General features: G+C 44.0%; 1 protein-coding gene across 4 annotated transcripts in view; it reads left to right on the top strand.

Moving 5' to 3' along the window:
• The window catches only part of GLRB (glycine receptor beta), a 227905-nt gene that overhangs the window by 194065 nt on the left and 19459 nt on the right, over positions 1-14381 (top strand). For all 4 annotated transcript variants that reach the window (XM_078862959.1, XM_078862958.1, XM_078862962.1 and 1 more), the window contains one exon: positions 2425-2673. In XM_078862959.1, the coding sequence (XP_078719085.1) occupies positions 2425-2673 (249 nt within the window). The remainder of the gene's footprint in view (positions 1-2424; positions 2674-14381) is intronic.

Below are 14381 nucleotides of genomic sequence, written 5' to 3'. Positions count from 1 at the left end.
GCCTAGATTATCCAGCTGTCCGAGGTGGCACCTTGGCAGGCTGCTACCCCTGACCTCCCCCCCCCCAGCCACGATCTCCCCGGCCGCTCTGCAGTAATATCTACGGCCAATAGTGGTATCATTTAGCGACTGTATAGTAGTAATAAATGCACGCATCGGGGTGGGGGGGACATCACACAGTGAATAATTAGCCTGAGCGTTTAGTGTATTTTTAAAGCATTTTTAACGCGAAAGAAAATGTCCCCCTCACTCCCACCGAAGGCGTGCGACTTGGCATGGGCCGTTCCCCCCACCAAAGGCGCGTGAGTTGGTATGGTCGTGCACGAGTCATAAGTAAATAAATAAAATGGAAACGCACACAAATCGCACTAAATCGCTAATTAAACTAATTTAAAGTTGACTGATGTGAAAAAGGAATAGCGCTTGCTGACCGCGGGGCTTACGGCGTGGTACCTGGTTGTTATTTTTTTACATAAACCCCACCGTTGGAGAGCCAAGCGCGCAACCACACAAACCCACACACAATTTTTGACTTTATATAGAGATAGAAGATGGACGACATATACTTCCATACACAAAAGGCAAAGTCTCCCTATAACTTCGCAGATTGTTGAGCAAAGTATTGTTAGCAAGTATCTATAATGCCAGTATGGCGCATGAGACTGGTATGGCCAGCACCATGCATGGTATCTTGGTCTTCCCAATGCTGAAATTTACATATAGCATCAGGTACTCATTAACGCTGAGTTTACCTCGGGAGCACAGACGAGGTTCAGATATCACTCACCAATTATGTTAGCCAAGTTTTGGGAATCAAACCCAGCTCATCAGGTTTGTAATATAATTATATATGCTTGACCACTGCTGTCCTTAAAAATATTCAAAAACACTTGTACATGCAAAATAATTTTTATAATGCCCAGATCAACGTTATTTTATTTTTCTTAAATCGCATATATCCATTACCTAGTCTCCAATGTCTCCTGCTATTGCAATGCACTCTCCCAGATAATAGGTTTATTAATTTTGTTCATTCATTTGTAATAATGAGTTGTGCAAAATGACAAACATCGTTTAGGTTACATGTGCCTTGGCCCCAGTCAATTCAACTTGAGGAGAGTTAATGTGAAGACATAATATCCTCTCGTTGCTAGATAGCCTTTGTTCTTTTGTGCTGGGTATTCTTCGACAGAGATGCTGCCGTGGTTTATTGGTTGGCGCACTGGACTTACAAACCACTCGTTCACTCTCCCGGCGCGTGCATATAAATAATGGGCATGTTTCTTAAATCCCCCACCTCTGTCCACCAAGCAGTATAAATGGGTACAATGCAGTCAATTGGCAGGTCGCATGTGGTAGGGTAAAGTGTGGGTATTCAATCCTCTTCAAATACGTCTGACCAGGGTGGAAGAATTAGCCAACACACCCTCTAGAAAAGGATTTCTGCCAGAATGGACAGGGACGTATGTACATAGGTATTTTTACCTTTTTGCACCGTACGTAGCCCACCATGCTAATTGGAAGGACAATAAATAAACACAAAAATCTATTCAAAACAAATTAGTTTTCAATCTAGATTTAAAAGTGCACAACTCCAGTGGCTTCCTTATATCAGAAGAGCGTTTCAGACGGCCGCAGAAGCGCACTCGAAAGCACGCGATGCAGTCAGTGGCGGCTCCTGCAAAATCTCTCAGGGGGGGCAAATGTCTGGATGATTGATAAGGATAAGGTCCACCCATGCAATGAATAAATTAACAGCTTAAGCATGTAAAGGCAACTTCACTTCTTTAATATTAATGAAAAATAAAGTGACTCTTACAATACATCTTGTTTGTTTATATACTCACTATTAAAACAAACCACTCAAGTTTATTTTATTAAAGATTCCACTAGGTGGCAATAAATTATATTGTTGGATGAAACGTGCTTACGTATGATGACGTTAGCACGTATGATGACGTAAGCACGTTAGTGCATGCCCTCCCGGAAGCCATAGAGAATGCATTGCAGCGCCCCCGTTCGAAAAAAAACATCTTTGAATGTAAGTCTATGGGGCCACTCGGGGCGATTCTCAGCCGTAGTGAAATCGCCCAAAAAGAGGCGGTACTCCACAGAACGTGACATGACGCTGATTGGACTATATCCAGAGGCTGACAGTGACGGCTAGCGTGACTCTGTGGTTGAATGACATTGGTGGTGCGTCGCCCAATCGCCCTAATGAAGAAACCGCCCCTGGATGCAGTGACTGTCTTTGTTCGATGGATTAGCCAAAAGCCGCTGCCATGAGGATGACCAGAGTTTGTGTGCTAATCAATTAACACCACTAATCGGAGGTGTGGGGATGGGGATGTGAGTGAGACATTGCGGCGTTGCACTTTCACTTCTTAACTTTTTGTTACTTTACAACCCGTACTTGCGCAACAGGTAATCCTCAACAACCCCGGGCGGATCGCAGCTGAGAAGGTGCGCCAAGCCCGCCGGCAGAAGCTTCGTGCCGCCGAAGAAGAGGAGCGAGCACTGCGGAGTGGCGGCGGTGGCGGCAGTGATGCCACGAGACATTCCTATGGCGGCGGCGGAGTGGTCAGCGGGGGAGGCACTTTGGGGCGGCCTTCCCCACGGATAAACGCGGCCACCAACGGCATGGCCACGCCCGGTCACATCAGCATCCTGCAGGTAATGCCGAGCGGTGTCCGTTAAGTTCAATGTTCTTCATTGCAAGGCCCCATGGGCCCCTGGCGGCCCCCTGGTGGCCTTTAGTGCGGCCCCTGATGTGCGGCCCCTGACAATACACAACATGTTAAAAGACCCATATCGTCGTGCTCTCAAACCCAATGGGTTCAAATGTGTGGTGGCCCTCACACTGATGTCTCATCGGCGAAAGTTTCTCCCTTCTGAAAATGAGTGAAGAACATTGGTCGAGATTGTTATCCTCCCGCACCTCCGATTAGCACGGTTGGCGACGTACAGTGCAAAAGAAGTTCAACATCCATTCGTAGCCAGCATGTTTTTATTTTCAATTATAATAGCGTAATAACATGTCAAGCCGTCACAAGGGTACTGAACGATGATAGTGCTAAGTGCCACTTTTCTCTGTAGGATGCATAGCTATATGGTACAATGGAAAAATATATATGAGGAAAGATATACTTCAAAAAGGGGCCATTGCACAAACATTCACCCGTTATTTAAAATGCTTCATGTTCAGGCAGTGTTGTGCTTTATTTATTTGGGCTTTGCGCTTTACTGCCAATGCAGTATCAGGATTTTTATAATACTAGAGGGGAGTACCCGGCATTGCCTGGGTCTTACAAATATTTCAAAACTACTCTTAAAAATCTAACAGCAGTGCGTACTGACTATGGTGGTACCTGCTATGATTACAGCAGTGCATGCTGTGGTGGTACCTGCTATGATTACATCAGTGCATGCTGTGGTGGTACCTGCTTTCACTGCAGCAATGCATACTGTGGTGGTACCTATGATTACAACAGTGCATACCGACTGTGGTGGTACCTGCTATCACTACATTAGTACATGCTGACTCTATATCAGTATTTATTGACTGTATAGCACAAAGTACTCACCTAACAGAGTGGCGTGGTGAGGCATAGTCCCGTCTAGAGCCTCCGGCCTCGCCTAGATTGTCCACCCGGCCGAGGTGGCACCTTGGCAGGCTGGGGCTGAGCTGCTACCCCTGACCCCCCCCCCCAGCCACGATCTCCCCGGCCGCTCTGCAGTAATATCTACGGCCTATCGTGGTAGCATCTAGCGACTGTATTGTAGTAATAACTGCACGCATCGGGGTGGGGGGGACATCACACAGTGAAGAATAAATCTGACCGTTGTGTATTTTATAGCATTTTTAACGTGAAAGAAAATGTCCCCCTCACTCCCACCGAAGGCGTGCGACTTGGCATGGGCCGTTCCCCCCACCAAAGGCGCTGAGTTGGTATGGTCGTGCACACGTCATAAATAAATACATAAAATGGAAGCGCACAATAAATCGCACTAAATCGCTAATTAAACTTATTTAAAGGTGACGGGGCTTACGGCGTGGTACCTGCCTATTTTGTTTGCCGGAAAACCCCACCGTTGGAGAGCCAAGCGCGCGACCACACACAAACCCACACACAAACCCACAAACCCACACACAATTTTTGACTTTATTTTAAATAGAAGATTGTATTACTATGAGGCCTACTTCAGGATATGTTTGCATGCCTCTGGAGCCCATAACATTTTTACAGAGCTTGAGGTGAACACTTAAGTCAGCATAATCCTTTACAAGATGCCTACTGTAAGGGAGCTGGTAGGAACGTTGGGTTGCTCGGTCAATGCCCAGGGTCAACGGCAGCGTGGTGTATTCCGCAAATATGCCCGACTGTGAGGGCCGGCAAAAGCCGACGTGAGTAGGTTAAACGTTGAGTTTTATAAGGGCACCACGAGGTGACCAGCCCCTACCCTCCCCACCCAGCCCCACCCCTCCCACCCCCCACCCAGCCCCACCCAGCCCCGCCCCACCCAGCCCCTCCCCACCCTCCCCACCCAGCCCCTCCCTCTCCACCCGCCCCTTTCCACCCAGCCCAACCCCTCCCATTTTTGGATGCACGACGGACGGACACAATAATCCCCTGTGGGCTGGTGTAACCAGGAGGTTCCTACCAGTATAATGTTTTATGTAAGTTATACATTAGTTACTAAATGTAGTTTATTAATATACAAACAATCACAACTACATTCATAAAGTGTACATCTTGAATTTTATATATTCAGTTTATATGTTTTCATTCTCAAATGGATCTTTGTAAAATGGTGACAACTAGAGGCTTTGCACTGGACACATTTATAACAAACGCGCATTAAATGTGCAATGAAATATCAGATGTTAACAATAATCCCAATGCGTCTGATTCTTCATGAACAACGGTGTAATCACTAACGTTTGAAATGTGTATCTGCAAACAGATATCTTCATCCTGAAATAAGGTTAATTAAAATACACATTTGTAAACTATGTGTATAAAATGTATACGTGATTCATTCAGGTCACGGATTAGCGTGCATGAAACTTCAATGAATAAGCACAACAGTGCCTGAATCATTTAGGATACAAGTTGGCACGGTCTGTTCAAGTTAAGGGTGAGTGCTGCTCAGCTGATTAGACACTCACGTCTGCCCCCGTCTCAAGGACCACGCAGACAGTGTTTTCGTTCAATTAAACATATCCCCGGATGGTATTGTGTGTTAATTACATTATATAACATGATTGAATGTCACACACACGGTCTGCTTAAGGGGCTTGACATTTCCACGTGAATATTTTATATGCTATGCTGTCATTTACCCTTTAGAATAACAACGTTGTGACCTTTCTAATTGGTAAATGTAATTTTGTTAAATCACGTTCTTTCTCCTCTCGTGAAAGGGTGTGTTCACAAAGAGCCCCTGTCTGACTTAAAAAAATGTATAAATACCGAATGACAGTGCTCAAAAAATACATTCCTGGAATGCGATGCCAGTTTTCTTTAACGTCCCTTATCCAGCAGACAGCGAACTTTGGCAATGTCTCACTGAAACTTATGGGAAGTAGAGGCAATCGAACCATCAACATTGTTTAAACCTGTCACTTTTAAATCTCTCTAAATTAACCCAATCTTGTCTGGCCGTGGAAGCAAAAGAGCATTTAACACGGTTAGTACAACCTTGTTTCCTCCCATAACATCGTAGATCTTCCTTCATAAGCATATTCTACAGCAAAAGATTAGTGCTGGATACAGCCACATTTGACAATTTGACTTGTAAATTTGATTCTTAACAATGTATCGATAAATTTCGATTTAAAGCTTTCGTGACTGCAGGGATTCATCTTCTTGGTTCTTTCGGTAAAGTCACGTAGAATGGAAGTAATAAAATAATAAAAATAAAACATAATAAAATAATTCTCACAACGTTTCGGCCACAACGCAAGCAGCAGTCCTCAGGTGAAGAACAGGTCTGTCGAGAAGACAGAGTCTGAATGACAACCCCAGGCTTGGAGCGTCTTTTTAAGCTGGGTTGGAGGGGTGGATGAGCGCATTGACAAAATAATTTGCATATCATGAGGAATTTAGCATATTTATGGGAAATGTGTAGGAGGTGGGCTAGGGGGTTTCAAAGTCATATTATGCCCATGCATTATGCAGGATTAGCAGCATCAAAGGGAGGGGGTAGGGGGTAGCATTAACAAAGGGAGGGAATGTTAATAGTACGTAGAAGCAGGAGACCCGCAGCGGAGCAAATAATGCATTCCCTGTGGAGAACACAAGATACACAGTCAATGCCAGTGAGTGGAACGCGGTCTGAAAGTCACCGTAAACGTGAACACAATCAGTTAAGATCCGAAATGGTTTATTACGTCCTTCCAATGATTGCTAAGCCAGAATCCATCTTCTCGGTTGAAATTATCTCTGTGTTTGTATATGTGGATCGCCTCATGAACGAATCTCTCATGGTAGCCAGATGGCTTGCAGAGAACCTCTGTCTTGGAGAAGTCAATATCATGTGAGCCCACTGAATTGTAACAGTGATCTGCCACGGCTGAGGTGTTTGTCCTACCGTGTTTCAAGTCTGCTTTATGTTCACGGATGCGGTCCGAGACATGTCGTTTGGTTTCTCCAATGTAACTGCTACCACAGAGGCAACTTAGTTTGTAGACGCCAGGGTACTGTATGTCTGGAACCACATCTTTTACAGACGGGACCAGATCACGGATTTTATGTACTGTGTTGAATCGGACCTGGATCTTGTGTTTTATCAAGATTTTGGAGATCGTTTTTGTGACCCCAGCAATGTAGGGTAAGGTGATGGTCTTGAAAGGCTCCTCAACAGGATCCTTCTTGATGGTTGGAGTGATGGCTTTGCGGATTGTGTAGTCGGAGTAAGCATTAGCCTTAAGAGCTCGGCGTACGTGTTTGAGTTCACTGGCAATGTGTTCCTGGTCGGATATGCATTGGGCTCTATGGTATAGAGTCTTGATGAGGGAATTCTTCTGCGATGGATGGTGGTGGGAATCCGGTTTTAGGTAAGCATCCGTATGGGTGGCTTTCCTGTAGACAGAGTGGCTCATTGAACCATCAGGTCTCCTTTTAATTAGGACATCCAAAAAGGGTAGCTTGCCATCTTTTTCGACTTCCATGGTGAATCTGATGGCTGGGTGTATGGAATTGATGTGGTCGAGAAATTGGTCTAGAGCAGGCCGGCCATGTGGCCAGATGACAAAAGTGTCATCTACGTACCTCTTCCATAAGGTCGGGCGTAGAGTGGCAGTCTGGATGGCGTCAGTCTCAAATTTCTCCATGAATACGTTGGCTACAACCGGAGATAGGGGGGAGCCCATTGGGGTGCCCTCAGTTTGCTGGTAGAAAGTTCCATTCCAGGTGAAGTATGTATTGGTTAAGCAGTCTCTCACCAGGGGGGGTACCCCAGCGTTCAGTCTTTGATGAACCAAGTCTTCAATGATTGCGATGGTGTCAGGTACAGGGACTTTGGTGAATAAGGAAACCACATCAAAACTGACAAGCAGGTCGTCTGGGGACAGGGAAATCCCCTTGATTGTCGATATCAGGTCAGTAGAGTTTAGTACCGCAGAGGTGGTTTTTCCAGTGAAAGGCCGTAGGATTTCAGACAAAAAACGAGCCAGTTTGTAAGTGGGGGAGTTGATGGTAGAGACAATGGGACGAAGAGGTGTATCTTCTTTACGTATCTTTGGCAAGCCGTATAATCTTGGTGGCCTGGCTGCAGAAGGTTTCAACGAGAATTGTTTTGTCTGATCAATTATCTTTCACACGACGGTCAATGGTACAGTGTATAATAACAAATAGTATAACATTTATATGCTTAATACAATGTACAAAGTAATATATAGTATCGTAATTGTATAGTCAATATACAGCAGTGTGATATACATTAGGGTTGGTAGAATAATACATAGTGCAATATTACAATGTATATGGTTTATAGCAATACAGTATATAATTTAATTTTGGGTTTGTCTATGGCAGTATATAGTACGGTGTAGACTCGTGTGATGTAAGAGAATAAAGTTTAGATGGAAGCATATTATATCTTTTTTACGAAGTAGAATTGTAATGTATTACTTACTGTTAGTAACTCAGCTTATTGTAGAGTATATTTAGTATACTGATGATACTATGTAGTTTATACTTTAGTTGTTTACGTGGTGGTTTTAGTTACTGCAGCTACATACTATTAACACTCCTTCCCTTTATTAATGCTACCCCTGTCCCCTCCCTTTGATGCTGCTAATCCTGCATAATGCACGGGCATAAGTAGTACTACTCAAATACCTGCATTTCCCATATCCCTTCCCTCTGATGCTGCTAATCCTGCATAATGCACGGGCATGAGTAGTACTAATCACATACCTGCATTTCCCATAAATATGCTAAATGCCTCTTGATATGCATATTCTTTTGTCAAAGCGCTCTTTTCCCCCCTTCCAACCCAGCTTATATATATGCTCCAAGCACGTGTGCTGTTTCATTCAGACGCTGTCGCCTCGACAGACCTGTTTTATTTTTATTATTTTATTACTTCCCTTCTACGTGACTTTACCGAAAGAACCAAGAAGATGCAATAATGAAATCAATTGTCACCAACAATGGGGAATATTATCTGTTACATTGATATCCAGTGATAGAGTGACCATGTTGTATTCGTGAATTGTGCATTTAATTAACTTTGAATGAATGAATAAATGAACACCTTTGCTAAAAACAGATAATAACCTTTTTAAGGCAGTGTATTTGTTGTGTCTATGTATGTCTGTATGTTGAACTTTCGCACCATACATCTAGGAAAATCACTAAAAGGTAATATCTGAAGGTGCCGGGAACTCCAGGAACCTCAAGCATCCCCTTGTCAGTGGAGGGAATTGTACATAAATCTCGTCAGTGACATGAAACAATGTACCAGAGGCAACTGAATATATACGTGTATATATCTTCCTTTTGGGACTGGGTTATTGCTAAATGCGTTGGGTTTTTCTGTTATTTGTGCTTGTGTGCAACTGCTTATTTGTGCTTGTGTGCCACTGCCACCACAGTATGACAAAACATATTTGTTTATATAATATTGGTTGTAAAGGCTGCCTGGGTCTGCAAAATATCCGTCTGTTTTTTTTTTACTTTTTCACGATCAGGTTGAGGAGGTTCAACCACAACGCACGGGCTTGTAAATCCGCCACCCTTATAGCAAAAGGTGATGGGCACAAGGAAAACTGCCTCCCAGGTTGCCCAAGCCCATGGGCTCGAATGGGGGGATAACAGAGTCAATCATTGCATCAAAGGGAGGTCTGCCTAACTTGAGGCCTCGAGGGCAGGACCCCGCACATGAAACAATATGCCGGAGGCAGCTTCGTCAAAGGGACTCCCTGCTCCCCTGCCCCCCCCCCCCCGGTGAAAAGCCGTTTGATGGTGGCCAGGAAATGTTTGATTATGACCGCCATGATGCCCTTCCCACAATGTTTACGCCATAAATTCGAGAAGTAGATGAGCAGACCTGATGGGCAATGCTCCTGTTCTGAGGGGCCATCTTACTCTGGATACTCCGCTGGTATATGCCTCTCTCAAAAGGTGGAAATGCAAAAAATTACGTCAAGAAATGACTGAAAACATGTATCTTTAGGAGATAGCACTATGAATATAATAATCACACTTGCATTAATGTTGCGTCCATAATATAAAGGAACGTCTCAGAGCGCAGTTACGTTTTTTGGCCAAGGGGGTCCCTTAATTGGAGCTTAGGGGACCCCTAAATCTAGCACAAAAGGTGACTCAGCACCAGCTTTCAATGGGACTTTGGTCTGCCAATAAGAGGCAATGATTGCTATGTCTAATTTCAATTGAGTTATTTGTAATAATTATTTGAATTTGGCAAATTTGGACCGTATAAATATACTTTCATTAAGCACTGGTCAAATGAGAGATGATGATGATGAAAATGATAATGTAAATAAATACATCTCTTCACAGTAAGACAAGTTAAGATCTCCTTATACACCCCTTTACACATATTATACAGGAACAATTATATATAAACTCGACAATATACAATTTGCAGATGGTTTAGCATGACTATCTTTTCCATGTACCTACGTAAACACTTTGTCACATCATGGGACCTCCTTTGCCAGTACCAAAATATACTAATAGGGTTTTTCCCCTTTTTTCTGGCAACAAAACTGACACCTTTTGCAAGGAATCATGCTTACATTAACCACAATACTTGCAGTCAAATGCAAACAAAAAACAATACTCTGATAATTTATGCATTGTCTTTGAAACGGATTGGTCCACACCAGAGACAGCTTTCTTTGGAGCCTAGTCTCATATGGTGTTCGACCAGATGACGCCAAAAGGCGCACAGTTCAAAGACAACGCACCACCAGAGTAATGAGAGCTCGGGGTGAGCAGCTGCATCATGGGACCTCCTTTGCCAGTACCAAAATATACTAATAGGGTTTTTCCCCTTTTTTCTGACAACAAAACTGACACCTTTTGCAAGGAATCATGCTTACATTAACCACAATACTTGCAGTCAATTGCAAACAAAAAACAATACTCTGATAATTTATGCATTGTCTTTGAAACTGATTGGTCCACACCAGAGACAACTTTCTTTGGAGCCTAGTCTCATATGGTGTTCGACCAGATGACGCCAAAAGGCGCACAGTTCAAAGACAACGCACTACCAGAGTAATGAGAGCTCGGGGTGAGCAGCTACATCATAGGACCTCCTTTGCCAGTACCAAAATATACTAATAGGGTTTTTACCCTTTTTTCTGGCAACAAAACTGACACCTTTTGCAAGGAATCATGCTTACATTAACCACAATACTTGCAGTCAATTGCAAACAAAAAACAATACTCTGATAATTTATGCATTGTCTTTGAAACTGATTGGTCCACACCAGAGACAGCTTTCTTTGGAGCCTAGTCTCATATGGTGTTCGACCAGATGACGCCAAAAGGCGCACAGTTCAAAGACAACGCACTACCAGAGTAATGAGAGCTCGGGGTGAGCAGCTACATCATGGGACCTCCTTTGCCAGTACCAAAATATACTAATAGGGGTTTTCCCCTTTTTTCTGGCAACAAAACTGACACCTTTTTGCAAGGAATCATGCTTACATTAACCACAATACTTGCAGTCAAATGCAAACAAAATACAATACTCTGATAATTTATGCATTGTCTTTGAAACTGATTGGTCCACACCAGAGACAGCTTTCTTTGGAGCCTAGTCTCATATGGTGTTCGACCAGATGACGCCAAAAGGCGCACAGTTCAAAGACAACGCACTACCAGAGTAATGAGAGCTCGGGGTGAGCAGCTACATCATGGGACCTCCTTTGCCAGTACCAAAATATACTAATAGGGGTTTTCCCCTTTTTTCTGGCAACAAAACTGACACCTTTTTGCAAGGAATCATGCTTACATTAACCACAATACTTGCAGTCAAATGCAAACAAAATACAATACTCTGATAATTTATGCATTGTCTTTGAAACTGATTGGTCCACACCAGAGACAGCTTTCTTTGGAGCCTAGTCTCATATGGTGTTCGACCAGATGACGCCAAAAGGCGCACAGTTCAAAGACAACGCACTACCAGAGTAATGAGAGCTCGGGGTGAGCAGCTACATCATGGGACCTCCTTTGCCAGTACTAAAATATACTAATAGGGTTTTTCCCCCTTTTTTCTGGCAACAAAACTGACACCTTTTGCAAGGAATCATGCTTACATTAACCACAATACTTGCAGTCAAATGCAGCCGACCCTTACTGAATACTCGAGACCCTACCCTCGGCTATCCCCTTGGCTCTCCCACTCGTCTGCCCGTGGCGGGGGTTCAGCCAAAACCGCTCCGCGAAGAGGAGGGAGAGACTCCCTGGAGCCGATCCTTACTCTGGCTCCCCACAACGACCCCGCCTCCATCACGAGGTCCCCTTTAAGAACCCCTCGGGCAGCTCCTCCCCCCAGCTGAGACCCGCCTTTGTTCTCGAAGGTACCTCTTACACCACCCGTGACATTACGTCATCCTTGACTGTCAACCCGCTCGCACCTCCTTCTGTTCATCCCCTCATGGTTACTCACAATACTCCTCTACACGTTCAATATCCTCTTTAAAATGTGCGGTGTGCGTCCTGTGCATGCTCGTGAAGAGTCTTATTGACTCTTCACGAGCACAATACATAATATCGATTTAAAGCTTTCGTGACTGCAGGGATTAATCTTCTTGGTTCTTTCGGTAAAGTCACGTAGAAGGGAAGTTATAAAATAATGAAAAATAAAATATAATAAAACAATTCTCACGACGTTTCGGCCACAACGCAAGCAGCCGTCCTCAGGTGAAAACCAGGTCTGTCGAGGCGACAGCGTCTGAATGAAACAGCACACGTGCTTGGAGCATATATATAAGCTGGGTTGGAAGGGGGGAAAAGGGCGCCTTGACTAAAGAATATGCATATCAAGAGGCATTTAGCATATTTATGGGAAATGCAAGTATGTGATTAGTACTACTCATGCCTGTGCATTATGCAGGATTAGCAGCATCAAAGGGAAGGGATATGGGAAATGCAGGTATGTGATTAGTACTACTTATGCCCGTGCATTATGCAAGATTAGCAACATCAAGGGGAGGGGATATGGGAAATGGAGGTATGTGAATAGTACTACTTATGCCCGTGCATTATGCAGGATTAGCAGCATCAGCTTATTGCAGAGTATATTTAGTATACTGATGATACTATGTAGTTTATACTTTAGTTGTTTACGTGGTGGTTTGAGTTACTGCAGCTACATACTAGTAACACTCCTTCCCTTTATTAATGCTACCCCTATCCCCTCCCTTTCATGCTGCTAATCCGACTTGGTTTGTGTCCCTAGCAGGAGAAAAATTGGTTGGTGGGACTGGCAGGGCTTGCAATGGAATGTGTTGTGTAATCATTTCAGGAGAGTGCTCAGCAACAAGCATTAAGATTATGCAATAATTGTATTTTCACTGGACGCCATTGCAATTCCTTCGGAACTGCTATTCTGCAAAATAATGTAACTGCTCCTAAATAGAAGCGTTGGGTGCTTTATTGTTGTGGATTCCAGACACTCCTGTTTGCTAAATCATAACACCCCAGATGTGTCCTATGACCTGCTCCAATCAAGCTTTCGCCACCCTGCGTGGCCTTGGAGGGAGTATTGCACTGGCTTGACATAAACACCATGGTGATGTCAGCACCACTTAGTTGTGTATGGCAGTGGTGGAGCATGTCATTGCTAGGGGTTCATATAAAATTATCAAGGTAAATGATCAGAGGTAGTAAGCTGTAAGCGGCGAGGCAGAAATTAAAATGCGAATCTCAACAGCTCGACAGACACAGACTCAAGAATCTTTATTCATCCTGGAGAAATCTGATACATTTGGTGCTCCACCATGACAACAGCGTCATGGAACCCGATGCTGGATGCCTTCAACCAGCGACGGATACTCGTCATTCAATTTAGAGAGCACATACAAAACAAAACTCATTTTTTACTTGATAAGGCCCACTGCGCTGAGTAGCTCTTTTTGTTTAAATGACCTGGCCATATATGATAGCTGAAAGAAGTGGCTTATAACGTGGAAAAATGTATAGCAGGCAAGTACTCTAAAGGCACGTTTATAATTGTGGAGGAACTGGAGAAAAATCCACATGACCACGGGGGCAGAGAGATATGCAAACTCCAAATATGCAGCTGGCTTCAGGGTCGGGTTCGAACCCACGACCTTCTGTACATCAGGCGAGGTAGTTAAAATCTCCTAGCCACTGCGGCACCCATCATCACCAACGCCGAGGTCCACCTTTGCCCTGGATGCCCATCGGTGTCTGACACGCTCAGAGCGAGAAGACATCTTGCCACCGCTGAGTGCCCTGGTGGTGAGATGTTCATTACCTTGCTTAGTTTACAGGAGGTCATGAGTTCGATCCAGACCTTGACGCCTGTTTATTTGGAGTTTGCCTGTCCCTCTCCCCATGGTCGTGTGAATTTTTCTCCGTGCGTTTAGAGTATATTGCTGCTACAAATGTCCACGTGATAAGCCACTTAGTTGAGCTGTCATTTGTGGCCAGGTCGCTTCTGAAAAAGCTCCAGGTCTGAATGCATTTCATAACAGACAGGGATGCTTGCCTGTCAAACGACCTTCATCGATTTAACCAAACAGCAATAGAATAAAGGGCATCTCATCAGAAACGTGTACTTTCCATCTGGATATTGACCTTTTTGGATTATGGACAATTATTAATTTGGGGGAATTTTGGCGTTTACTGCACAGGCTCCAGAATCTG

The sequence above is a fragment of the Lampetra fluviatilis genome, chromosome 15 (assembly GCF_964198595.1).
Source record: "Lampetra fluviatilis chromosome 15, kcLamFluv1.1, whole genome shotgun sequence".
Taxonomy (NCBI): Eukaryota; Metazoa; Chordata; class Hyperoartia; order Petromyzontiformes; family Petromyzontidae; genus Lampetra; species Lampetra fluviatilis.
Note: the sequence above shows the minus strand (reverse complement) of the source record. Positions and strands in the feature narration are given on the sequence as shown.